This window comes from Paralichthys olivaceus, chromosome 9 (assembly GCF_024713975.1).
Source record: "Paralichthys olivaceus isolate ysfri-2021 chromosome 9, ASM2471397v2, whole genome shotgun sequence".
Classification (NCBI taxonomy): domain Eukaryota; kingdom Metazoa; phylum Chordata; class Actinopteri; order Pleuronectiformes; family Paralichthyidae; genus Paralichthys; species Paralichthys olivaceus.
The window spans coordinates 16,366,257-16,392,900 of NC_091101.1; the positions used below are offsets into that span (position 1 = coordinate 16,366,257).

Here is a 26,644-nt window from a genome sequence, read left to right on the forward strand (position 1 = left end):
TTAGTGTTTCTTTGAGGCGAGGCCTGCTGCTCCACAGCGTCCATCCCAACCCCAGCATCAAAAGCCCATTGGTGAAACATCCCTCATATCTGTTAAAGCTATAATTTGAATAGACAGTGTTGGAATCCAGTGGGAGATTTTCTTCCAGTTTGCACTGACTTGAAAACAGTTCTTTCTCTCACCTGGATTAGATTTTCGACAGGAGTGCTGGGAGCGCACAGTCCCATGTTGGGACACGTTTGAGTGAGATTGGCACCAAATGATTTGGGATGAGGACCAACACCAGGATTCTGTCCTCCTCAAATCTGGCCTTCTCTGAACTTAAATATAGAGTTCATGTGTGAAACCCCCTCACTGCTCATCATTCATGTTACTACTCTTTAAAGACTCTGAGCTGTATGTTCGGAATGTGAGAGACATTATGAACATTTTTAATGGAACAGTTTTTATGTGTGGAGTTTGCATGTTTGCATGTTCCCCCCAGGAATATCGGAACAATTTGTTTGAAACTGAGGACATTTACGTGAGCACCCCTATGAGTCGGGAACAATAACTCGGAAAGTCTGGGAAATTGTTGAAACCTAAGCTGCGAGTTGTTGACGTCATCACTTCCAAAACCAATTGTCCTTATTTTACATTTTAAGTTGTCAAATGTTATATTTTTTGACCATTTTATATTATTTATTTACCAGTCACAACTGATCCTATTTGGAAAGAGATGTCAAGGTGTTTCAATGCTTTCAATACATAAATACAACACAGTTTGTTCACAGTTCATATTTTTTTCTTCACAACTCGGGGAATGGAAGTGATGAGGAAGCTCGGGTGATGTGACCTCTCACCTTGCTGCAGTGATGTACAGGTGTGCTCCAGGACGCTGTGACATCACTGCTGGGTGTGGTTACAACCCACTTCTTACTTCTGCCGCCCACTCAGAAAAAGGCTCGATATTTTCAAGTTAGGGCAACAAAACACAACTTTTCCACCTATTATCAAGTTACTCTTCAAATTATTAAACCGTCATGTCAAATGATTCTGATACCAGGTTTTTGTTTAAAGAAAAATGGAGATAATATGTGTATGTTTTATTATGTGGCTGTTCATTTAATGAATGAACCGACAGCAGAGAGATGACAGGGAACAAAGGTCTCAGTCCAGACACAAACTGAGGAGGTTAGGATTCATGCTCTGTACCATTAACTCCTTTCAGTAAACAATTCTAAATCACAGTTTACTCATATAATCTGTTTCTCACTGAACCAGACGGCTCTTCTGACCGCTTCAGTATTTACCACTAATTTCATGTTTCACATGGCCCAATTTTGAAATTTATGAAGATAAGTGATTGAGCAGTTAATAATTTATCAGGCTTTGGTTAAGGATTTATTCCAGTTTCTTTTAAGCACTTTCAGAGATTTACATTCTTTAATTGCATAGTTAAACATTGCATTGGTGTTTTGCATTTTACCTTGACAGAAGTTGTCAAGTGTTGAATGTCTGGCGTGTTAATAGCGAGGTCCTGAGGGTAAAAGATGTTTACTGATTGAGATGCAGGTGAATTCAACCTCTTTAACTGTTCTCATTTACTGCGTGTGGAAATCTTCTCTGCCCACGGGGCATTTTGTTAAAAAAAGAGGGGTTTTCATGCTGAAAATAACCAGCTCTCTGAAATCCTGCATGCTTGTGCGAAAACTAATTTTTTCATGCACTAATCATGTCAACAGCAACATAAAGTATTAAAATATTCACCAGGGTTTGTTTATTTCTGTAGTTTAAGCCAATTATCGTGTTTAGAAATGTGCGATAGATGTTGCCGTGTGATAAAATTATAGATCTGTGTGCGTTTGTGTGTGTTTTTCCTCTGCAGAGTTTCCTATGCCAAAGACTGAGTTGGTGCAGAAGTTTCATGTTCTGTATCTGGGTATGACATCTGTGTCTCGACCTATAGGTAAAACTCAACCCACACGCTCCTGTTTAGACGTGCAGCATCCTTTAGTGATCACACCGCCACACCTTGTCTCACATTTCACATTCTGTTTTTCATTCTCAGGTATGGACATCATAAACGGGGCCATAGAGGGCCTCCTGTCGTCCTCAGGCAAAGAGGACTGGACCCCTGTCATACTGAGTATCGCGGACACCACTGTGGCTGTGATCAAAGAGAAGGCACAAGGCTTTTTCATGCGTTCCTCATGAATAAATAAAAGATGTGAATTTGCCCTTTAGTTGGAGAGATCTAATTGAGTTCCGATTCTTCTCTCTGACGGCTGTGCAGGAGGAGGACGAAGAGGTGCTGGTGGAGTGTCGCGTCCGTTTCTTGTCCTTCATGGGCGTGGGGCGGGACGTGCATACGTTTGCCTTCATCATGGACACGGGGAGCCAGCACTTCCAGTGTCACATTTTCTGGTGCGACCCCAATGCAGGCTGTGTGTCTGAGGCCGTGCAGGCAGCTTGTGTGGTAAGCTCATATTTAATTATTTAACACAAAAGAATAAATAGACAAGAGGCTCAAAGGCGACTTTGTATTTCAGTTCTTCATTTTGGAAAATACACTTTTTGTGTTTGCTTGCCAAGTGAGATGTGACTGTTCGTACTCTCTTTAAAGTGTATAGGAAGCTCGCACTGTGGAAACTGGATGACAGATACGTTTAGAGGACGAAAAGAGGATCTGTCCTGTTCGCTCTCTAAATGATGTCGAGAACGGGTCTCATTTTGTTTTCTGCTGCTTTTATAGTAAAACAGCTTCATACTCTGTTGTGTGAGATAAAAAAAATATGTTTTTTATTTCGTCTTTGTAAATCCGCCGGTTATCTGGAGAAAGAGCCTCGGAGAAGAGTTAAAAAAGCTCTTTATCAAGTCACTTCATAGATATGTATTAGTATGTGATCATCTCATTCTTGGATTTTTTTTGATGTCTTCTCTTTTTTTAACATTTAATAAATGTAATACTGGAGGATGGACTTGTTTGTAAATGATGGGTGTTCTTTCCTAAAAAGGGATGGGCCAGTGGGGTTAATCTCACATGATAAACTCTACTAACCACCTCATCTTCTTCTTCAGCTGCGGTATCAGAAGTGTCTGGTGGCACGGCCGCCCTCCCAACGCGCTGGTTCGTCCTCCTCGCCCTCCGCAGATTCTGTGTCCCGGCGGGTGACCACCAGTGTGAAACGCGGCGTCCAGTCTCTCATAGACACTCTGAAAACCAAGAAACAGCCGTCAGAACTCCCCTAGCAACGACCGCCACCAGTGACCACAGCACCACCCAGCCGACGTCTGGTTGTCACTCACACTATCGCCACGATAACACCTTATCAGTACCAGCCATGGTAACCAATGATGTACATACATGTTAAAAAACACCACCGCAGAGGAAGGAAAGAAGAGCAATCCTCAAGAATGCCTGATGATTTAAAAAAAAAAAAAGAAATGTTTCATGAGGAGGAAAAGCTGCAGTGTGTTTGCTGCTGTCACTCGGTGTCACTGGTTGAACTTTGACCTTTGAACGCTACTGTGCACAAGTGGAAACCGGCTGCAGGCCATTACTGGATGTGGATTTCTGGGCTGGATGGATTACACCACCACGCAGACAGGACACAGGATTATCCAGAAGAAAGAAGATCACATTTCTATTTACAGACCGGTTTGTGTAACTTCTTATGGGTTAGGTCAAGTTTTCTTTTGTGCCCTGAGCCCCTTCTGTAAAAATATATTCATCAGCACAGTGAGAGCAGCTGGACTAGATGGCGGAGATGCTAAGCTACGGAAGCCTTCCAGGACAGAAACAGGTGTAGTCTTGCTGTCGAGGGAATCTGAGAGGTGAACGAGAAAAGCCAAGAAAACCACGAGCCTCCAGCTGCCCACCAAATGGCATCTAAATGTTGTGTGCAACAAAGTGAAACAGAAAAAAGCGTAACATCTCATCCGAGGATGAATGAAGTGATTGTGATAATGACGTGTATGTAAATGATTGTATTTAGGACGAGAGGAATTCAGGGCTCTGATCTTGTAGATATGAAGGAGAGACGTGCTGTTGGTGACAGAAATGTGATCGATGTGGGTTTTTGATTTTGCATGTTTTCTCGGTAGAAAATGATTTTTTTTTTTTTATGTCGATGAGTGATTAAGGGTCTCGGTATAAAGAGTGTTGAACACACGAGAAACAGATGCTCTCAGCACAAGTCGTTGTGACCGTATATAAATCAGGCCTCTTTCTAAAATACTCCTAAATAAAAGGTTAGTATCTGCCCATGTTAACAGATATACGACAAGGAAATTTCATTTTCTCCTTTTTATTTGCTGTTCCTTGATAAATTACTTGTTCAGCAATGAAAATCTATTGGTTTTTGATGTATTTTGAAGCTTCAAGTCAGTTCTGATTGTTGGTTTTTGCATACATGAGAAAAAAAAGGTTGAAAAACTCAAGAATGTTACATTGCTTTGTTCAAACCTAACAATATCCTCAGGAATCTTTATCCACACACACAAGATATATGCGATTGCAATGAATTCCACAGGTTTTTGACTTGGGGCAGATGTGATTGTGGCGATATGAACAGTGGTTTGAAATAGTTTTTAGCCCTGCTTGGATAGCACGGAAAAGATTTTAAAAAATCTGTGCCGTACAGTAAAGATTAACTAGCTCCTCCTCATTCTACTCCCATTCACAAACACACAGCCACAAATATGCACATACGGTAGAGGGGGAAAGAAAAAACGTCTAGTGTCACTGCTGTCGAAACCTTCACACTGCTCCTCCGGCTCGGAGCCACCACCTGCACTCCACGTGAACTCTGTGAATGCAGTCTAATCAAAACACACAAAACAAAAGAGAGATGCTGTAAATCATTTCCGTTCTGTTCTTCACTCAGCTCTACACCATGTAAATGTCATCTGTTGTGACAATAAATGCATAACCAAAAGAAAAAGGAGCAGCTTCTTCAATACGTCTTTTAATTTTTCAGGTCACTGGAAGCCAATGGTACAGCGATTCATCATGAGGTGACATTGAAATGACATTGGCTCAGCCCCATGGCTTGTTTCATCTTCCGTGAACGACAGACGCTAATAATGACTTTGTAACAATGGCTCTGGCTTTAAGGTGAACGTTCACCCTCTAGATGAAATGTTGCAGTTGAATTACACTGTATGCATTTAGTGTTATATTTAAACACTTCTGATTTTTTTGAAGGAGGCACTTGGCACTAACTTTAATTTTTTTTTTACTTTGTAAGCTTAAAGCGAAGGTCGCGATTTGGCCATTGTGTCCTTTGAGAAGCCACCACTAGAGCGGGAGAGGGGCAGAATTTGAGCCGGCGTCCTCCACCGGTTGTAGCTGAAGCTGGGGCTGTTCCTGTTCGGCTGCTGGAGAAAGTTGGGAAAGTGAACAGGTGGCAGAACGAACACCACAGGCTTCAGTACCTCCTGATGAGGCCTGCGAGGACGGACGACGGGGGTAGAGGGAGGAGGGGCGGGATGCAGGGTGATGGTTGTAGTGTTGAATGCAGAGTTGGTGATTTTAGGGGGGGTCCTGTCTTCTGGTTTGCAGGAGGACGAGCTGGAGCTGTCTTGTTTTGAGGAAGAGAACGGGCTGGACACGGTGTTCTTCACGGTTTGCAGGTGCACAGTTTTGGCTTTTCCTGAAAGACGAAACAATGGGACAGAGGTTAGAGGGATGGGACTGGATTTTTTTTTTTTTTAAATACAGAAAACACTGAAGAGAGAATGAGATTGATGATCATGCAGGACTTAACATGCTGGACTAATTGAAACCAAACTATTACTTGCTACTCCTCCTTGCCAAAATCGTAAAGGCATCGTTTGACATTTAGAAGATATATGCTTATTACCTTTCTTGCATTGGAGGAAGATGAAGGGATACAATCTACTGTGTGAATATGAATAAGTAATAAGAAGCTGCAGCCAGGAGACAGTTTGCACAAAGACTGTAAACAGCTAAACCTGTCTCTGTCCAAAGGTAAACCACAATCCGGTTTTTGTGCATGTTTAACAAACAAAAACTTGTCAATCAGTGAGCTTGAGAAGTGTTGATGGCAATTTGTAGAACCAGACAAGATGATTTGCCTGTTTCTATGCTAAGCTCACTGGCTTAAGCATAGACTGTAGCTTCACGTTTAAGGAACACATGACAGTTGTGTCAATCTGTTCGTCAAAGTCAAGAGAGCAAGTTTGCATATTTACCAAAATGTCAAACTGCTCCTTTAATAAGCGTCATGTACCTGTCACTACATACAGTGACTTATACCCACCTTGTGATGACTGCCGTCTGTTTGTAAGTTCCTGATGTCCACTCAGTGCGGTGCGGTTGATTCCCTTGGTCTCCTGGTTTTTGGACTGAACACTGACAGAAAGGGGGTGGGGCGGACAGGTGGGTGCATGAGCTGCTTTTGTCGTCCTGCTGGTGTTTCTGTGATGCTCTTTTCTGGTCGACTGGTTGGAGCCGATCCCGTCCAGTATGCCTTTGGCTTTTGCCCTGGCCAGCACTTCCTGCGGGGCCTCTTTGACCATCGGCTCGGGCTGTTGAGAAGTGACAAAGTTATGGTCAAATAACTGGTACATGGTCGAATCAGTGGTAGGGTTATGACTTTAAATATTGTACTGAAGCATGTGGCGGCCCTCCAGCTGCCAGACACAGAACTCAGGTGTGAGAAAATGCAAAAATTATTCCAGTATTATTATTACAATGTGGTACATAAACATACATTATTTGTTTGATAAGGAAAACCATATTATTAATATTTAATAGATATACCAACATGGGAGAGGGGAGGAGGGGAGAGGGGAGGGGAGGAGAGGAGAGGAGAGGAGAGGAGAGCCACCATGTCCTTGCTGCTGGCTGCAGGGTCACCTGCTGTCTCAGCATCAGCCACCACAGCAGCCAACTGCTCCCCTCAATGTCTGAATTATTCAAAAGTGCAGTGTACACAACAGGGACAAGCAGCTTGTGTGGATTTATGTGTCTTTTGTGTTTTTTGCACTTTTTATGGTAAACAACTTATATGTTTGTATCGGCAATCTGTAATTCTGTTTACACAGGTACATCTACATACATGAAGTGTGTATTTTGCATATGCGTGTGCACTTAGGTTTGTCGGTACACTCTGGAACACACAGGTAAACATGTTTTAGAAGCACCACTGTAATGCAGTCTTTGGTGGATGCCTTGAACTTCATTGATGCTTACTCATACAGACAGGGGACACTGAATTATTCAACAGGCGCACTCCTTTTCCTCCCTCTCTATCTTGCTCCCTCTCCATCTCCACTAACCAACGATGCCATACTTTGTAAATCTTTCATTTCCTACGCCACTCTGCCAAACTAATCCGTCACACCTTACCCTGCCGCAAACCAATTCTTGTTTCAGTTTGTCTGAAGTCATTATGCCCGATATATCTTGGCAACTTTATTCAAATTTCTGAAAATATGCTTAACCAATGAAAAAATGACTTGAACGCCACTCGAGCGTCTTTATTGTGCCCAGCTGTTCGCGTGTGGAAGGCTCATAAAGACGCGTTCCGCTACGACAGTCGATGGAAGCCAGACAGCATTCATACACTTATATAATTGCTATTTTTATGGCACCTTTCACAGTGCCACAATAACTTTTGATTAGCTTAGTTTATTGGAGGTAAGGAGAAAAAAAAATCCTGTTTGAGGAGCCATTACAGCAGTTTGATTATCTTTTCATTCCTGTCTGTGGAGGTATAAAATGTGATGAATGGCCAGAGACAAACAGACACATACAGTGAGAGGGAGCACCGTCACACCCAGTGAGGGTGGAATGGCTTAATAACCCTGTACAGATTTCGTAATGGGAGGGAGAACGTCATAGACATGGCTACATTGTGGATTATGGAGGACGTGGGGAAGCCAGTCACACGGACTCGATGATGATTAGATTTGCTGAAACACACTGAGAAATGAAAGCCTTTAACTTTGACAACACAGTGGAGTCAAAGACAGCGTGCGTCCCAATTATCAGAGTTTGATCTGAAGGCTCCTCTCAGACACTGACATTTCTGAATTTGCTGCAACAAATCCCTCCAGGGGCGACAAGACTTTCTGCTGTGTCTAATATTCACGTGTAATTCCTAAACATCTCCATGACATGAACACAAACAAGAGGAGGACATCTAGATCTTTAACAGGATACGTTCAATCTCTCTCTTTCCCATCCCCTCATCCATTCTGACTTAGCTTCTCTCTATTTCTAAATTTGACCCATAACGTTCTCCTCAGATTTCAGTTTTCATTCACTCTCATCCCACCACCTTCTTCTCAGCTAGAACACCTGAGTCTATGACCCAACATTTACGTGTCCTCTAAACCTCTTTCCTCCTCTCATTTCTTTCTCAAGGGTTTGACCAAGTTCCTGTCACAGTCTGTGATGCTCACTTTCACCTGATTACGTCAGTCATCTGGTTCCCTGCATATTATTCACTGCCTCCGCACTTAAAAAAACATGTTTCCCTTTCCCACTGGATACTTGCTTTTTGACCGATAGCATATCTGCCTCATAAAAATTGCCTCACAGTTCACCAATTAAACTTAACCCACCGTGTATCTGTTTGTGTAAGAGCCAACTCTTTGATGGTTTTTCAGGACTCAGAAGCGAGTGTGAGAAGGACATGAGGGTTTATGTCCCAGCAGACATAAATAAATGATCAGTCAGTATTTGAACTAAGAGTATATTGTGTGAGTGTAAGAAACTATATTCACATTCACTATCTTCTCTCTGCACACAGCACTTTGTAAGCTTAACATTCAACAGTGAATTAAATAACACCCTGGTATCACACTGGTTAAGCCCTCAGCTGGGTCCAATGCTAGTGTCAGAACTTTGCTGTCACTGGAGAGCAGACAGCTTGCCGGATGCTAAATGAGCTAAATGTGTCCCTGCTCTTCTCTTTGGCTGCACCGACTGAAAGCAGCAGCAGCTGTAATGGACTGATGGTGTTACATTTTTGAGGATTTCAACAACAAATTCTGTTTAAAAAGGAAAAACATCTCTTAGACCTCTACCATGATGTAGATTAATAATAATTTGATTTTTAGGTATAAAACCTGGAGGCCAATGGAGAAACAGCATTTTTAAAAGGCTCAGTGATTTGAAGTATTCTTACATACGTGTTAGACGTGTTTACCTCTCTGGTGAGAAGAGCCAGGAAGCAGCCATTACTCTGATCTGAGTCCTCCAGCATGAAGAAGGGGTCGTTTTTCTCTGGACTGTTGGGATTGTCAGGAGAGCTGAACGGGGTTGGACTGAGTCTGGATGAAAAACACACACACATACAGAAAAACGCATTCAACTGTATAAAAAACACAAACCAAAACAATGCTGTACAGCTGAAATTAATAATTATTTTCATTACTGAAACATTTGAATTATTATTTTACTTAGTGTAAGCACTGAATAATTTATTCTATAGCGTCATGGCCATGTCTATAAATGTTTTTTTGATCCAACAAAAATCTGAGAAAAGCATCAAACTGTCACATTGAAGAAGATAGACCCTGCAATATTTGACACCTTTGCTTTATAAATGAGTTACAGATAATCTTGTGTCGAAACTAATAAATTGATTTTTTTTAGTTGCAAAATGCACACAAGCACTGTTTTTCTATTTATAGTCACTGAAGTTCATGGCAGCAACATTACTTGTGTGTTATTAATGCTCGCCTGAGGCGGCACACAAGGCCGGCTCACTGCAGAGAGCAGTCAGTATATTCAAGTCTACAGGAACGGTTGACTTCAACAGGTCTGAAGTTTTTTTTCAACCACACAAACACCCACAGAAAAAATAGTGAAAAACAAGAAAGTATGTCTGTGTGAAGGCAAGCTGTCAGCGAAAAAAAAGTCTGCCCTTTTCACAGCATTTACAGAAATAAAGTGGCACCTTTGATTATATTTTCACAGAATCTCCTTCAGCGCCTGTCTAAGGTGTGCTGAGACTTCGACAGAAGCTTGTCTAAAAGGAGACAGACAAACAATTCAGCAGGCTGACTGACAGTGAGGCAAACAGACTGAGAAAGACAAAGAAAGAGACGGATACACAGAGTGCACCAGGGTGCAGGGGTGCAGAGACTGAGGCTGACCTGAAGTTTACTTGTTTTGCTTTCCCCGTCTGCTCAGAGTGGGCCTTGGCTTTTTCAAGGGCTCCACTCACCACCTCCTCATTTTCCGCTGGGTACGAAGAACAGGTAGAGTATACCACTGCTAAAACCTTGGGGACTGTATACAAGCATATTGCACTGTAACATTTGAATCAGAAAATACATAGCATGATATAATACATACAAATAGAGCTGTCACCACACATTGAAACATCAAACTCATTTCATTTTTAATTAAACCATGAGGAGCAAATGAGCTCACACACAATCAGTTATAATGTTTCTTCCTCTAATTTCATGACAATTAACTTTGAATATTCAAACTGAGCTCATTCCCTTTGAAGGAATGGGAATAATGAGGATATTCATTTCTTCATGCTGTTTCCGTCTGCACACTGCTCATTTTATCCAACTGCTGCTAGCTTGTTGATTTGCGAAACTGTCGGCCGTTTGATTTCCTTTATTTGATTTCTCCCTTGCTCAGTAATTATAGTCAGACAGAAACATTAAGAACCAAGCTGATAACCAATAAAACCAGCTCAAATGTGGCAGATCAGCTCCAATCAAATGTGAAATATTGCTTGTAAGGAGGCGGGACTGAGTCGATTAGACAAAGGGATGCAGGCATGAGACAGAAACATTTGTCAATCAGGTGTCCTGCTCTACCACACACCCACCTCACAGCTGGGACATTAAGGGCTACAGAGGCGTCTGTGTGTGTGTGTGTGTGTGTGTGTGTGTGTGTGTGTGTGTGTGTGTGTGTACGTGTGCGTGTGCGTGTGTGCATGCTGAAGCGTGTGCCTATGTAGAGACAATGAAATAAGACCATTGACTAAACCGAGCCAAAGCACTCGATACACAACCGTCATTAATTACCAGTCCTATTGGAAAGTATCTACACAAGCAAAAATGTAACGAGGGCCAATCGATGACCGTGCAATTTGAAGGTGCTGGATTTCATTGCTCTGAACAGAAATACTCCACATGCTTGATGAACATGAACCAGACAAACACAGTGAGAGAAGCACAGAACAACAAAAGACTGACTGAAGCTAATGATTGTAGCTCATGGACTCTGATTAACAAGCTACTGACTGGAATGAAATAAAATATGTAGAATACAAATGAGCTAAAAGAAAAGAAAAGCGGTTCAGTAAAGCTCTGAACTGTAACATCTGTAATGCAATAGAATTGCTCTACACGTCAGGTGACCTAACAAACTAGCTCCTTCTGCCAAGTTCCATTCAACATGATAAATGTAGTACAAAACAGAAATACTAATCAGATGTTTAAAATATGCAAGGAATGCTGCAGTAGACTGTAGCACAGAGCAACATTAGCATCCCTAATTAAGACTCAGGCGATCTCCCAGGAATACTAAAGGCTTCAGTCTGATGGCATACAAGATAAGATAATTAGGAAGGATAAACTAAATTGTGTCACAGAGGTTAGGGGAAGCTACATGCATCAAGACATCATATGATGCGTGTGTCTGAGTACATGTGTGTGTGTAGGTGGTTCAACACCCACACTTCAGGGCATGACCAATATCCTCCCTCTGCTGTGCAACCAGAGCTTTCAGTCTGCTTGGGGCAATGGAGCCGTGGGACAGGTCCTGCAGCAGGTCCGTGCCTGAGAAAGCAGAGATGCATTTCAAAAGGTTTAGATGTATTAAATGTTCCGAGTGTGCTGCATGTAAATATGGATTTAATGCATTGATCACTCTATACCTTTATTCTCTTGTAGTATGATTTCAATCGGGTTGTTGACTGCAGACACAGAACACTTGGGAGTCAACAGGATGACGCGCACCTTCTGCAGTTGCTTGTCGGCACCGTCCAAAGACTGGAAGACCACTGGTATCAGCTTCACATCTGAGTAACATGCAGATACAGTGTAATGATAACCACATAACCAATAACACACGTTTACTCAACGCTTAAATTCAATTCACAATGTCCAATTAACCCCTTTAGTAGAAAGATAATACATTTTCAAGCAATCTCCATCCAGACAAGCAAATAGGTCCATATCAGAAGCAAGTAGTGTGGACGTCAGGTGTAAACATAGTCAGAGTGATGCAATTTAAAACTAAAATGTATTAGAGAGGATGGAGCCCGTGCCTACTTTTGCAGCCCATGGCGGAGACGGTCTGCTGCAGATTCTCCCTCTGAGCGTCGGTGCAATTGCTGACACAAACATAAACAGTGGGCTGGTTGTTGCTGTTGGCTTTGTGTTTCTCAGCAATAAGGGAAACAGTGTGGGAGACAGTGAGGCCCGAGAAGCAGCCGACCATGAGAACATCCCCTTCCTCTGGTAACACGGAGCACGCTACATATGGGCCCAGGCAGCAAGACTTATCCTTCAGACACATTAAGTAAAAGCATTAGAATGGAAGAAGAGACCAACAGATTTTAACCTAAGACTTCAAGATCCAGGTTTTCAGCGACACTCTGCAAACTAATGAGAAACAAACTGAGATACGAGGAGGTAGGAAGAAGAGTTCCACTGTATGATAGTGGTAAATAGAACTGAGGTGGAAATAGATGAGAGCAGAGCAGCTGTTTAAAAGCAGGTACTGATGGGAGGCAAGAGGAGATGGGGCAACAGAGATATGTAGAAAGCAAATGAGAGAAAGAGTGCAGTCACAATACAACCCAGATGCCTTTTAATCAGATGCCCTCTAGAAATAGTACTGAACGTGTCCCTGTGGAGCCACTGGGTCGGGTTGAGTTTCTGTAGTTATCGTCCAGATCACAAGGTTTGTCAGGAAAGACAAACCAGGGAAAATAGAGAGAAGAACAATGACATTTAGAAGAGCAGGAGAGAGATAGTGTGATGGAACCCCATAAAATGTAGAGAGAAGAGCAGTAGAGAAAAAGGGAGGTGATGAATTAGGCCATGGTTCTGAATATTTGATTGAATTTGGCTGAAAAATCGGATTTAATTGTGTTGCGGTGCTGTGTGCCGCCTACGATTTGTATGGCAGCTTGACTTTAACGGAGTAGAAATTAAATGATTAAACCTATCACCCGCTCCTACGCTGGAGAATTCTTTATGGCTCAAGGTGAAGTATGGCCAGATGAGGGGAAGTGATGTGAAATATTTGTATCTCAGCAAACTAATCTTAGTTGGCATAAAGGACAAAAGTCTTATAAGCAATTTGAGCAAGTCTATTACTGCAGTGAAATCGTAAATATCAACGACGGGGGTGGATGGGGCTAAACAGATTATCCACAGCCAAATTTAAGTTTACAGAGAGGAGACAGGCCTTGTCAGACAGCTCCTCACTCCGTGCAGCTTGTACCTGGATGACAAGTTTGTGGTCAAGAAGCAGCTTGGTGGAATACAGCTGAGGCTTCAGCTGAGCAGGAAATACCAGCACATCGCCACCGTGGGGATCCTTGCAGTAGGTCTGGCCCTCCAGCTGTCCGATCGATTTCACCTGCGAGAAGCCCAAACTCTCCAGCTCAGTTTGGACCTCGTCAAGACTAGAAGTGAAGGAGAAGAAGTGAGAAGAGATCCAATTATTTGGAGAGAGAAATGATGAATGAATAAGAAAAAAGGGTTGGAGTTGGGAGGAAGAAGATGACAATAATCATAGATAATAACTGTGTAGAATTGCTATGTGGCCTTTTAAAAAACTTTAATAGTAATATTGCAGTAAAAACCATTAAGATGCACACTTCTACTCTATCTCTCTTTCTCTCTTTCTCTCTCTCACACACACACACACACACACACACACACACACACACACACACACACACACACACACACACACACACACACACACACACACACACACACACACACACACACACACACACACACACACACACACACACACACACACACACACACACACACACACACGGCACTCATCCCAATAGGTGACCTTTACAGTCCCAGAGCTCGCTGAGGGTTGTTGCTGATTGAATCTGTCCACAGCAGCAGGATTTACACCTAACTGAATCAGCCTGTGCAAGAACTCACATTAGCACACAAACACAGCGACATAGAGAGAGACACACACACACACACACACACACACACACACACACACACACACACAGTATAGTCTGGTGGTTTAATTGAATGTCAGTTGGGCACCTACCCCATAAAACATTGGGGTGCACCCCAAGTTTAAGGTCTGAGTGTGAATATAGGTGTAGGTCTGCTTCCACTGCAGCACATTCCTGTGTTAATGTATGTACCTGTACCTGTGTGTACAGGTATACACATGTATTTCAGTGTGTGTTCTCAGCTGACCTGCTCTTCAGCGTGTTGACCCATGTATAAAGTGGAAGGCTGCTTGATCTCTGCTGCTTTATCTTCACGCTCTCCGGAAGGAAACACTCAATGGACAAGAGATTGTGTTTGATTCTGCAGCGGGCCAGAGAGGCAGCCAGTTTGGTTTTCAACCTATGTACAACACAGACAAAAAACTTATTTTCTAAGTTCAGTTCTTTCTTTTTTCATCTTGTGCTTCTAGTTTTTTTTCTTTCCTCACCTGAGGAGGTAGTTCTCCACATCTCTTACTTCCTGTAAGACCTCCTCCTCCCTCTGTTGTTCCCGTGGGAGGAACTTCCTGTCCTGGAAGTCGTACAGCATGACAGCAACGAGGCCCATCTGATCATCTGGCTGGAGCACGGGAACAAAAGTTACAGTTAATTAGTGACTTCTGTTTTAGGAAGACAACATTGGAAAAATGAGGAACAAGGACGGAGACTGCACGCCTATTGGACAAATATCTAATTTTCTATAACAAGGCTGAAGATCAAGCTTTTATTTATTCAGCGGTTACATCTGCAGAGTCAGCTGCATATGATGCTGAAATTTAAATATGCATAAATCCAACACACACTGATAATTGATAATAGTGTGCAGGAGAGAGTGTTTTGGTTACCTAATGAGGAGTACAGTGCAGGGATTGTATTTATTGTATTGACTTAGAGACTAAATTATTCATTTTTCATGAACTAATGTATACACACATTCAAGCTCAAGGGTGTCCTGTCATGACCCCACCCCTGCAACCTAATTAAACATAGGAGGAGTTATGTCTCTACCTCTCCTCCGTTAAAATTATTTCTCTCCTTCAGCTCTCGACCTCTCTCTCTCCTTCTTTCCAAGTTCACCTCTCTGTCCCTCAGGGTGGGAGGGCACCAGCTGAATTTGTGGCAGATGGTGTTCCACAGCAGCAACAGCTTGCCACATCCTCACGTCCAGGCTAATGGGCCGAGAGGCAAGAGCACTAGGGTTGAAGTCGCAGCTCAGGAATTAGCCAGCGCTAATTATTCATTCCAGAGGCTCTGAATTTTCATTTTGGAAAGGGCTGGTTTCTGAAACAGGTTGTGGCACTCCCCTTCCCCTCTCGCTCAAGTTCTGTTTGCCCTTTACCATGGTTAAACCCTTGGCTGTGAGAAAATTCCCACTCAGAGATTTGCCTGGCAACAGCGTCTCATTGTGGGGAAACTGTCCCACAATAAACACTGCAGCTCTGATGTAATTTCAGATTCACATCCACAACAAGAAAGATGAATTTGGATGCACTGGCACACATTTTTCACTTTTATAACATGACCATAAGGGTTTTAAAATAAAGTTTGATTAATCACTGCGGTTTCATGAAACCTAATTAAATTCAATTAGGTTTTATGAAAAAGATGAGTTTTATGGATAAAGCTAGGCAACTGGAGTTCATATATATGGAGGACATATAGAGATTAAACAGTTAAGATTATAGTGACCAAAATCATTACAGTAATCTTTATTAGCACAGTATTGTTAAAATGTGCTGTTCTATAAGTTTTATATTGAAATAATACATTGGCTATCAATACAAATTATAATATTTTGATAATTAATCATGGTGGAGGAGAGAAGGTTGACTCATGACGTTAAGTTTAGATGTTGATCCCAAAGGTCAGAGTCTATCAGAGTTATTAAACACGTAATTTGGCTGCAGTGGATGTTGTGATGCATTTTCTCACCCTGGTTGGAGAATTAGTTCTCCTGATGTTAAAGTCCCCTCCTGCCTCTTACTCCTTCTACCATGTTTTTACAACACACAAAAAAATGTGTCATTTGCTGCCTGCATCTTGAACACTTGCTAACTCGACGCTATCAACCAAATCATCAAGGAAATTACAGTAATTGAAGTTTAAATGGTACAACTGACCATCAGGAATTTTCAAGAGGAGTCTGGATGTAAATTTCTGCATTAGATGAGATCTATTTCATGTTAAATGTGCCACTGAACCTCATATGTCTGCCTCTTCAGATACCACATTGTCCCTCCATTTCCATCCTCCACAGAATTTAGACTTAATTTTCTCTCTCCACGATTGTGATCAAATGTGCCTCAGGCATCTTCATTTTTCATTCCCCCCATTTTTTTCCCCCAGTCCCCTCATGTATGGCCCTTTTTCCAGCCCTCCTCTTCCTCCTTGCTCTATCAAGGTTGAACTTTATAGGAGCCAGCAGTGTAAAACACGGTGAGCGCAGGTTCTAAAGACTGTCTCATTGTATCTGGGCTTTATTGTCTCACTAGAGGGATGCAGAGTAACGACCTGCCACCAACACATAGGGAGACACATTCATTTTACCCAGGGTCATATTTCATGAGGCTACACAGAACGTGCAAATATGGAGGTTTGCTTTACAAACACGTGTGTATTAACGGGTCTGTATATGTTCACGTCCTCACTGAAGGAGACATTGGTTGTCTACAATCTTTCCACTCTGTGACTGCTCTGTTTTCTGTTTACACATTCACCACCTCATGCTTTCATCACTCTTCTCCTCCACCAGCTGCACACAGACCAGCTCTGTGCTCTTTGCATGTTTTATCACCACCCAGGATGCTAGAGACGCAGCAACAGCAGCCCACAGATTTTTTTTATTAGGAATGCTAAAAGTAGGGCGGGTACGTGCCGATCTCCTCCAGAGGATACCTCTTCGTTTAAAGTAGCTGGGCTTTCTTCTGCTGTCTAACAGCTGTGTTGGGAATCATCCATTTACAACTTTAGTACAGCATAGCCTTAGTATCATTTATAACAACAAGCACACTGGTTCTAGGACAGATGTTGGGTAGACACCGTGGAGATGCCATCTCCAAACACAATGCCCCTGGCTTGGCATTTTGATTTCATCACTAATTGATGGGATGTTTTGTTTGAGGAAAGCAATAACGGAAAAGCCAGAGCCCGACACATTCTGCCACACAGCACCCGTGTGTTACTCCAAAAGGAGTGATTGCCATTGATTAGTTTGAGGAATATAAAAGCCACAAGGTGCTGTGAGAGTTGATGATAGGAGTGTATCAGTGTAATGTGTCAAAGACATGCACATGTGCTGATAGAGGTCTTGAGAACAGAGGAAACAGCAGGACATCGATACAGAAGACAACTGAGTGAGGCACCACCAAATCATCAGGAATGGAAGAATTTAGAAAAGCAGCATGAAAGTATAGTAGTATGTAAATATATATATATGCAAGGAAACTGCCTAACAAACTTACATGTCACCTTTCTCAGAATCAAAAGAACTTGGATCTTTGGCAAAAGATGGAAATGTACATGTCACATGCCTCTGTCACATACACCAAATGATCAAACATGATCAAACACGTTCCCTCTTAATTTACATAGACTATATCTGAAGATGGACAACGTGTCTCCATTCCTCTCACTACCCCCAAACATTAAGCCACAATATCTCGGATACAGACGCTGCCATCTTGCACATTTGGAGCCAGAGTCTGCACAGAAGCAATCTGGGAATTTTGAGTCTTATGTGATAAGAATATTGACATGCACTTTGACTTTTTAGTTTGGTCCATGTCCAATTCACGAACATGATGGGTTCTTGTATTATGACCTTAACTGCAGCCAGCCACCAGGTGGCGATCAAGGAACTTTGGCTTCACTTTTGGGAAGCAGTCATCCATCTTTCATTTCATCTTTATCTGCAGTCTATGTTTTAAAGGTACTGCTCCTATGGAACTCACGTACAATTAGCTGAGTGAGGTGAAAGCAGCTGTCAATCATGATGTCCTCCAGCAGTTCTTGATCTGTGCAGAGACAAAGTAAAGCAAGATTAGAAGGATGGCAACAAGGATTACCATTACTAATTATGCATCTGAGTAATCAAGATGCATATTAGTTCCATCTTTTAAATCAGTGTCTAATTATCCCCAGAAACTAATCCCTACTCCTTCATTTGGAGCAGTAGATAGAGGCACAGTAAATTACTTACTATCCATTAACTGGTAGAATATATGCTACAAAGGACAAATCCACATCTAATGATGAGAACGTGTCGAGAAAAAAAGGGAGAAAAGAGATTAAGAGAGGCTCTTAGAGGCCCCCCAAATGATCATAATTTAATTTGAAAAGATAATTCAATTAGATGGGGGGGTTAATTTCCCATGATTAAATGCTTATTTGGTGCTTAATTAGACTTAATCTGATTTTTCATTGGCTTCATTTCTTTCATTTATTGTGTCTGTGGAGAGTGGCTGTGTGCAATCCACTTATCTGACTTATGAATTAATGACATCTGAAATAATAGACAGGTTACATCTAAATAGGATCTATAAATTTTTTTTAAAAAGAATGCATTTAGTTCACACCAGACTAGAGTTTGTATGACTTTCATTATTGACTGAACCCTGAATTCTCTGTGCATGATGTGTGTGATAGAAAAGCACGACATATAGAGGTACCATATAAATGTGTGTATGAACGGTGATGTGAAGAAATCAGAGTGGTCGTTAAGGCTATAAATGCAGCCCTTTTACAAAATGCTTTCCATCAATAAAAGAATAGACTATAAAAACAGAGTATGTGAGTGAGGTGTGACTGATGTTAGAGTGGCCAGAGCTGTGCTGATCAGTGCACTGCTGGGTGAGCAGGATAAACTGTGAATGGAGCTGAACACGTTTATTTTGATTAACATTTTGGTTCTTGCTGATGCTGAAGTCATGTTTACCGTAGCCTCCCACCAAATCTGGTTTGGTTAGATGATATGAAGCTAAGCTAAAGTTCGGTCATGCACACTTCCCACTATCTCCAGGCTCCATCATCTCATCCAATCACAACCTGACTCATCATCACCACCACCAGTGTCTAAGCTCTGGGGGGAAGTCTCCTTCATATCCAAAGCACCCAGTTAAAACAACTGCTTCCATGTTGTTCTACTTCCCACTGCAGTGTGCCAAAGTTTATTTCTCTGTTCACAATAAATTATATTTCATTCTAATTCACTCATTTTCATTTGTTTCTTTTAAGTCTCTCCTGATTGAACTGTGTTCAGCCAAACACAGTGTTTACTGGTAAACAGTTGGCGTTACTTTTACCCTCAGAAAACCAGGGGTAAAATCACATCACCACTATCACTGTACAGCCCACTATCAGGCAATTAAACTTAGCTTGACCTTCTTTATCTGCAGTCTGAAAAAAGCTAAACTGTAAACTGGTGAGAGCTGCCTATACAAGATAGCTATGTGTGGGTTGATGGTGTTGTTTCTTTCCCCTGGTTGTCATATCATGAAAGCACCAACTGTCTCACTATAGCCAACAGGAAGCTTTCTCCATGAAACATACACAAAAACACAAACAGACTTATCACGCGCACCCCCCCCATCTGTCAACAGCGGGACCATTCCAATGTGAGGGAGATGGAGAGACAGTCACACTATCCAGGTTATCGTGTTAGGATTAAAGAACAGCTGCTTCCAAAACCACTCTGCAGGCACAGAGTTTGCTCTTTACATAGTGGAAATGTGAAAAAGGGATTAACCCGGAATGTGGAGTGAGGCTGGAATTCACCTCTTTATGTCTGTAGAAGAATGAATACAAGGTGGAAATGAGATGCGTGTTTGTAAAAGCGTAACAACCATAGTTTTGACGTAAATGTGTGCAGTGTGCACACTCATACTTGGCACACACCTCCTGAGCTGCAAATAGGAGGTAAACCCAGGTCAGAAACCATTCACTGAGACGCCATGGAAACCACAGACGATGCTGTTAACTTTTAACAATGTCGCAAATCACGCTACACTGTATTGTGGGTCTCGGTCACTTGCACACCGGCTATATTGCGTGTAGAGAAACACATACACACACATCTGGATCCAGGTATGTGCACAAATACACACAAGCAGCCAGTTAGACAAATGAAGGTTTACGTAATAGAGCTTATCTTTAATTGCAGACACAATGGCATATCATCAGCAGTGCTCCAATTTATAGCTGATGTAGGTCAATGAGGTTTCCAATAGTGACCATTACTGCAGAGGGTCTTAAAGATAAGCCCCACAGAGATAACCACTCAGTGCACACAATGCAGAAAAGACCCCAGTGGGGGCCTTGATGGTTGGGTCTATAGAGGTCAGTCTTCCGCATGCTATAAATCACACACAGCAGGTTGAGTAAAACTCAGACAAAATTCAGCAATACATCACATACAGTAGACGTCTTTACAGCGCAGACACAGTCGGATTTTACTTGTGGGACAAGACATATTCTCTTATCGGAGCTCCCGATTTTACAAGTTGACATGAATCAATCGAACATGAAATTAGTTCCACGCAAGCAGGAGGCTCCAGTTATCACAGGGCTTGAGTCGAGGTTGTGTGTTCTGTGGCTTCAGTCCAGGTGTTAGGCAACAGTGACTGATGGTGACTGTGGTCAACAAATCCTTGGTGAAAGAGCCAGACCTGAATGCACGTCTTTGTCCCACCATGTTTCACATCAGTGCACCAGACTGCACATTAATCTCACAGAGGAACCAGTTAAAAAAAGGGAAGTTACACAACTGGACTAAATAGCAAAGTTATCTTACATATGTTGCAGCTTCACTGGTTAATATCTACTCTGACTGTGATCAAGGACAAAAAAGACAATCTTTCTCTCTGTGTGCTGCACACACAGAGAATTCAGCAGCCACAGTCATCTGACAAGGGCGTCTAACAGCCCAGTTGGACAGTACAGACAACGAGGCAGAAATACTCAGAGGGGCAGCCAGTGGAAAAGAAAGAGGGGAAGCTGGAGAGGAGGAGGGGAAAAGGAGGGGGAGGCTCTCATGGCTACAGCGACAAGGTCAACTATTTTCTACCAGTTAAAATTCACACCAAAATGACTTTACATATCTGAACATGCTGAAGCAGAGAGAACAGTGAGAATATGGTATGACCAGTTAAAAAGAAATGAAACCTTGACAACCCACTGAAACGGTCTCTGGTTCAGCGATCGAGCAGAAAGCAATTCAGATGAAAAAAAGGATTTTTTTTTTAAGAGATAACAGAGGTCAAAGAAACAGAAAAGCCCTGAAGAAAGAAGAGAAGGAGTGAGAATAAAGTTTAAGAAAAGACAAAGAAGTGAAAAGAAGGCAGACAGCACTTGACTGCTGATATTCATCATTTAACATTTTAACATTTTTCAGCCTCATCTTTGTTTATCAAATGTCAAATCTGCGCCACAGTAAACATCCTCAGCAACTCTCAATCCATATTTATTTAAGCGACTGACAATCACAGCAACAGACAAGTCTGTGTCCTCAGCCACCGATACGGAGCTTATACTGAGGGACTTTTTTGTTTTGGGCAGATAAGAGCTATAATCACAAGATCAATACCAGAACTCATTGGCATTTTGCTCTGTGCATTTTTTTGCTGCTGAAGCATTTTCTGCTTCAGGTTGCAACTGACCTCAGCTCAATTTTGGATCAGTCACTGCAAAGGCAGTGCACGGACGATACGTCTTGGGGTGTGTGTGTGTGTGTGAGCGTGTGGGAGTGTGTGCGTGTGTGTGTGCGTAGCTGCCAGCACGGGTGCATGTCACTAGCAAATCAATTTCTGCACCAAAAGTCACACTGCTCGTAGGAGGAGGAAGAGGAGCGATTAACTTTGGCTTCCAGGCTGTGCCATTTCATCTGTACCCAAAGTCACCACACATTGTGAACACTACAGAATCTAACATGTGACCAAAATACTTACTGCACGTGAGCAATGGTAGTTTCAGGAGACATCAGCACATGCTGCTCTACTAGTTCTATGCCAACATTGATGTACTCAGATATTTACCTCCACCAGGGAGGTCATGTCTTCATCTGCGCTTCTCAGTGAGTTCACAGGATAACATTAATCCTGGTGATGATCCGGATAAGGGGGCAGATCCAGGAGTTTTTCGTCACTTATAACATAGCGAGATAGTGAGTTTTCTAACATTTCCTTTGATTTGTCACAGAATAGTTCATGGATCTTGATGAAACAAATCAGGCATTTTTAGGGTTCTGATATCTATGTGTACTTTGGTGCAGATCAAAATAAAAGCCATGAAATAGTGAATTTAAATGTGGTTTCATAAGGGGGCTGTTGGGGTATTCACTCTACTGAGAGCCATTCTAGTTTTGTACTGTATCACTGATTCCCCCTCAAATAAACAGGGCAAATAGCATTTAATTAATCCATCCTCTGTGCATACCATGGTCTATATCATAAACCACTAAAGAAAGAGAAAGAATCCTTAATTTGGTTTTTATCCCGAAAAATACTCAGTGGCTTCTAACTTCCTCCTTCCCTTAAATTATCTTAAACGTATAATCCTAACTCTACAAAGGAACTAACTCCACAAATATCAGACATGAGGGAGGGAGAAGCAGAGGAACTAAACTAACAGCACTGATAAAACGCAGGAATATTTGTCTCTGAAATAAACTCTGAACAAAAGAAGGGGATTAAAGTTAACAAGTATAATTATTCAAAGCTCATGGAGGCCATTTTTCCCTTTAAGTAGAGCTCAAGCTCACGCTCTTGCACAAATTAATTTGTTTTCAAGTGCCACAGTCAAAGCTAATTCTTCATCCTGGTGAGAGCATACTGACATCCTCTTGTAGGAAGAAATAAAAGGTGATGGATGATGACAATGTCCGGGTAATAAGATCTCTCTGTGTTCTCTTGATATCCTCAGAAATCTAGTTGATTTGAGCTGGTGATGTAAAGCACTATGACCTACAGCTGTAAAACTAATATAAGCTTTAAAGATTAAATTGTGAGACATGCAGGCCCAGGGCTTATCCAGGTTCGGATGGATGGTGAGAATGAACAAAATCATTCATGGCTACGAGGGCCTTTCTGCTTCCTGACCTCTCCATCCACTAAGAACGCTTCAAATCGATTACAAGAAGCTTCCTGCACTGACAGTCGGCTCACCTCTCCTCCCTTATCACCATGGTGATTACACACCCCTGTGACTTCAGCCACCCGAGCCTCACCCAAGTCCCAGATAAGAGATTATGGGCCAAATTGATTTGTAGCATCACACAGAATTTTCCCTGGTCATTCAAGCATTTTTTTCCTCCTTCTCTCTATTTGGCCTTCATCAGTCTACTGTATCTATATCCAAGTCCATCCGTCAATTAACTTCAGCGGGGCTATCAGTTCAGATTTCAAATGGCGGCGTGCTTACCTGGATACAAATATCTTACTTGTTTGAAAAAAGAGAAGCAAGAAAGAAAAGAGGGAGAAGTCATAACGACACAACTGGTTCAACAAACCGAAACAACCTCAAGTAATCAGGGACAAACTTACATTTGAGCGTATTGAAGGCAAGTTCATAAGCAGTATGTTGCATCTCCCCATCTTTGACTTCAGGTAGAGGGATCCCTCTCTCTTTGCCATAACTCACCAGGCGGTGAGCTGCAGGCTTGCTCAGGTGGTGATTCTGGAAGATGGCTGACGCCAGCAGGTAGACTCTGTCTGAGAATCCCAGCTGAACTCGGCCAGGGGTCTGGAGCTCCGGAGGAACGGCAGGAGTGTCACAGTGGGCCGGGGCATCCAGAGGAGTCAGGTCTTTGCTGCTTGCGATCTGGGAGTCAACTTTTTTTGTCTTGCATGTGGAAGAGCGACTGGAACGCCCTCTGGTATTTTTAGTTTTCCCCATCTTTTCAGAGATGTGTTTTCTCTGTGACACCTGGAAAACAGACCATAAAATCTTTACTATGAGGATTAAATAAATGCAGAAACCACCCCGACACTAGATAGACAGTAAGACAAATGTGTGATTTGGGGCAATGTAAGTAAAACCGACTTTGGGAGATCATTTAAAGACTTAAATCTAAAATTAAATTAGGTCTGGGCAACAAAACAATAACAATAATCATCACAATAAAATCAATAGCAACAAAACAAGTCTGATAAATATCAATATATTGCGTATAATGTGCACGAAGAGAGGATATAACACATTAAAGTGTTCTCTGCTCATAAAGGAGAATTTCAAACCACAACCTTCACTCAGGAGCTTTAAACTTAAAGGAAATAATGATGTGACATTTATGGTGATTATTATCCCCATAATAAAATGTTTATGATGATATCATTTGGGGCAATATCTTCCAACCCCAATTTGAACTTGTGGATAAATGTCATTATATATATAATATATCATTTTACAGATAAAGTAACTGAATATTATCTTCTGATACAAGTAACGTGAGCTAAGCTAAGCTAGCAACGCTGCGTTTTCAAAAGGGAAATAAAAAGAAAACTAACTAAACAAAGGTTCCACGTTAGTGTCCGTGAGAATATTTCAGAGAAACAAATCTTACCTTGTTAGAAGAGTGTGAACTTTTCTCTCCCAGTAACTCTGAACTGTTATCTGACAGTTTGTTCATCTGTTCTAACCTTTATATACAGTCTATGGTTCTAACCAATGATTCTAACACGAGCCGCTGGTTTGAACAGAAGTGACCGTAAAACACGCTCCGTGGTAAATCTCAGCGGGTCCGTCAGAAAAGCGGAGCTCGTCTCCACGGAGGTTCCTCTCTGAAACTCTCTCTGTCGGTTTCACACACGTGCTCTCACACTTTTCAGAAACATCCATGACTGCGGAGCCGCTTCCGAACAAACTTTGTGGATGAGTTTCTGATCTGACTCTGGGTCAGCGTGCTGCGGTCACCATGGCAACCGCATGGCAACATCAGGGTCCTGCTGTTCATTATATAATACACACATATATATATTTCAACTATACAAGGATTATAAGGAATTGTATTTGTTTTACTGAGGTAACATGTTAACAGCATGTCAGTAGATGATTTTTAAATGATGATGTTTTGTGAGTAGAATCTTAAAATGCAAAGACACTGTCAGAAGAAGTGGATCAACACAGAGGACAATATTTAAATATTAAATGTTGTAGATTACAAACTTAAATTGGAGTGAAATGGAATCAGTTGTGTAATTAACTCAATATAACCAAGGTTAACGTTGTAGATGGTTGAGGTGGGTATTTTAAAATTATGTTTTTTTTAAGTGAAATCTTAAAATGCAAAGAATCTAGAATCTACAACTATGAGAAAGAAGTGGTTATAGGCCTCAAGAACGATATTTCAGTTTAAAAGTCGTGGGTTACAAACTTAAATGTCCTGAAACTCAATGACTTGTGCAAAATGTGTGGAATTGTGTGGAAATTGCGTGATCTTTCTTACTTGAGCATATTAGTTAAATGCAAAGTAGATAGGGAGACAGAGAGGATTCTTGGTCCACTGTATGTGCACAGTCAAACTAAAAATCCCGAAACAGAAACATCAGAGGATTATACTAAATGACTGGATCCTGACAGTCTGCATCACAGAAAGTCATGTCAAGAATGGACACTGTCTCACAGCACAACTTTTCAATCAAATATTAATATAAAGCCCCTATTCACAAAACGCAATTTGCCTCAGGGTTTAAAAAGGTATCAACATCCTGTCCCTCGTGAAGAGGGAGGAAAAACTATGAAAACAAAAAAAACCTTGTAACAGGAAAAAAAAGCAGTAACCTCTGAGAGGGACATAACTGATGGATCCCTCTTTCAAGACGGACAGAAATTCAATAGATAGAACAAAATAACAACATTAAAGGCCTCTGATAATCAATAAGTCACAAATTCCCTATTGTGAAGAGGAACTTGGCTCTTAACCACTAGTCAGTCACTGATTAATACATTATATCATCACAGTGATTTCCCCCCTTGTGTGTGTCAATCTAAGTGAAGACAGATAACACTTCTCCAAGTGAAATTTTCCAAAGCAGTTGGTTATTTTCCCAGCAGTCTTTTCCCTCAGTGGCTGAGCTGCAGCGCCTGTTCCCATTACACGGTGTGCACTCCTGCTAGTCTCCCATGGTGATTATAGGCTGCTGTGGCCCCTGCGGCTCGCTGAGCACTAATAGAACACAATGGCTGCCCTCAAAAGGAAATGTGAGATATTCTCACTTAATGTCAGACGCCATGACCATCACTATGAAGAGGAGGATTTTAAAATAAAAAGATTCCTCTGCACATTTGATTTTCTGCTCAATGCTGCAACTATAGTTTCACTCACTCACTTTGTTCAATAGCCTCCACAGAATAATTGATTGGCAGCAAACAAGATATACAGGCTCTTGCCATATAATAACTTGACTTGAAAAATAGCCTGCAAATCTGCAATAGTGAAATTTGTAAGTGGATCACTG

General features: G+C 41.8%; 2 protein-coding genes across 8 annotated transcripts in view; one reads left to right on the top strand and one right to left on the bottom strand.

Annotated features, from left to right (window-relative positions):
- Positions 1-4,928, top strand: part of LOC109625892 (amyloid beta precursor protein binding family B member 2) — a 34,646-nt gene extending 29,718 nt beyond the window's left edge. For all 6 annotated transcript variants that reach the window (XM_020081822.2, XM_069531497.1, XM_069531495.1 and 3 more), the window contains 4 exons: positions 1,868-1,948; positions 2,051-2,166; positions 2,276-2,458; positions 3,061-4,928. In XM_020081822.2, coding sequence (XP_019937381.2) covers positions 1,868-1,948; positions 2,051-2,166; positions 2,276-2,458; positions 3,061-3,231 — 551 coding nt within the window. In that variant the 3' untranslated portion in view covers positions 3,232-4,928. The remainder of the gene's footprint in view (positions 1-1,867; positions 1,949-2,050; positions 2,167-2,275; positions 2,459-3,060) is intronic.
- On the bottom strand, positions 4,059-25,094 carry LOC109624585 (putative methyltransferase NSUN7). Of its 2 annotated transcripts, none has more exons than XM_069531500.1 (13): positions 24,751-25,094; positions 23,732-24,113; positions 18,153-18,211; positions 14,648-14,778; positions 14,407-14,559; positions 13,442-13,625; positions 12,262-12,496; positions 11,865-12,008; positions 11,665-11,766; positions 10,117-10,204; positions 9,165-9,288; positions 6,267-6,534; positions 4,059-5,636 (listed from the first exon to the last, which is right to left on the bottom strand). In XM_069531500.1, exons 1-13 carry the CDS (start codon positions 24,814-24,816, stop codon positions 5,233-5,235), a joined length of 2,340 nt encoding a protein of 779 aa, XP_069387601.1. In that variant the 5' UTR covers positions 24,817-25,094; the 3' UTR covers positions 4,059-5,232. The 2 variants fall into 2 exon arrangements, with proteins under 2 accessions (XP_069387601.1, XP_019934940.2); XM_020079381.2 differs by having other exon boundaries at positions 10,117-10,252.
- Positions 25,095-26,644: the final 1,550 nt, after the last annotated feature.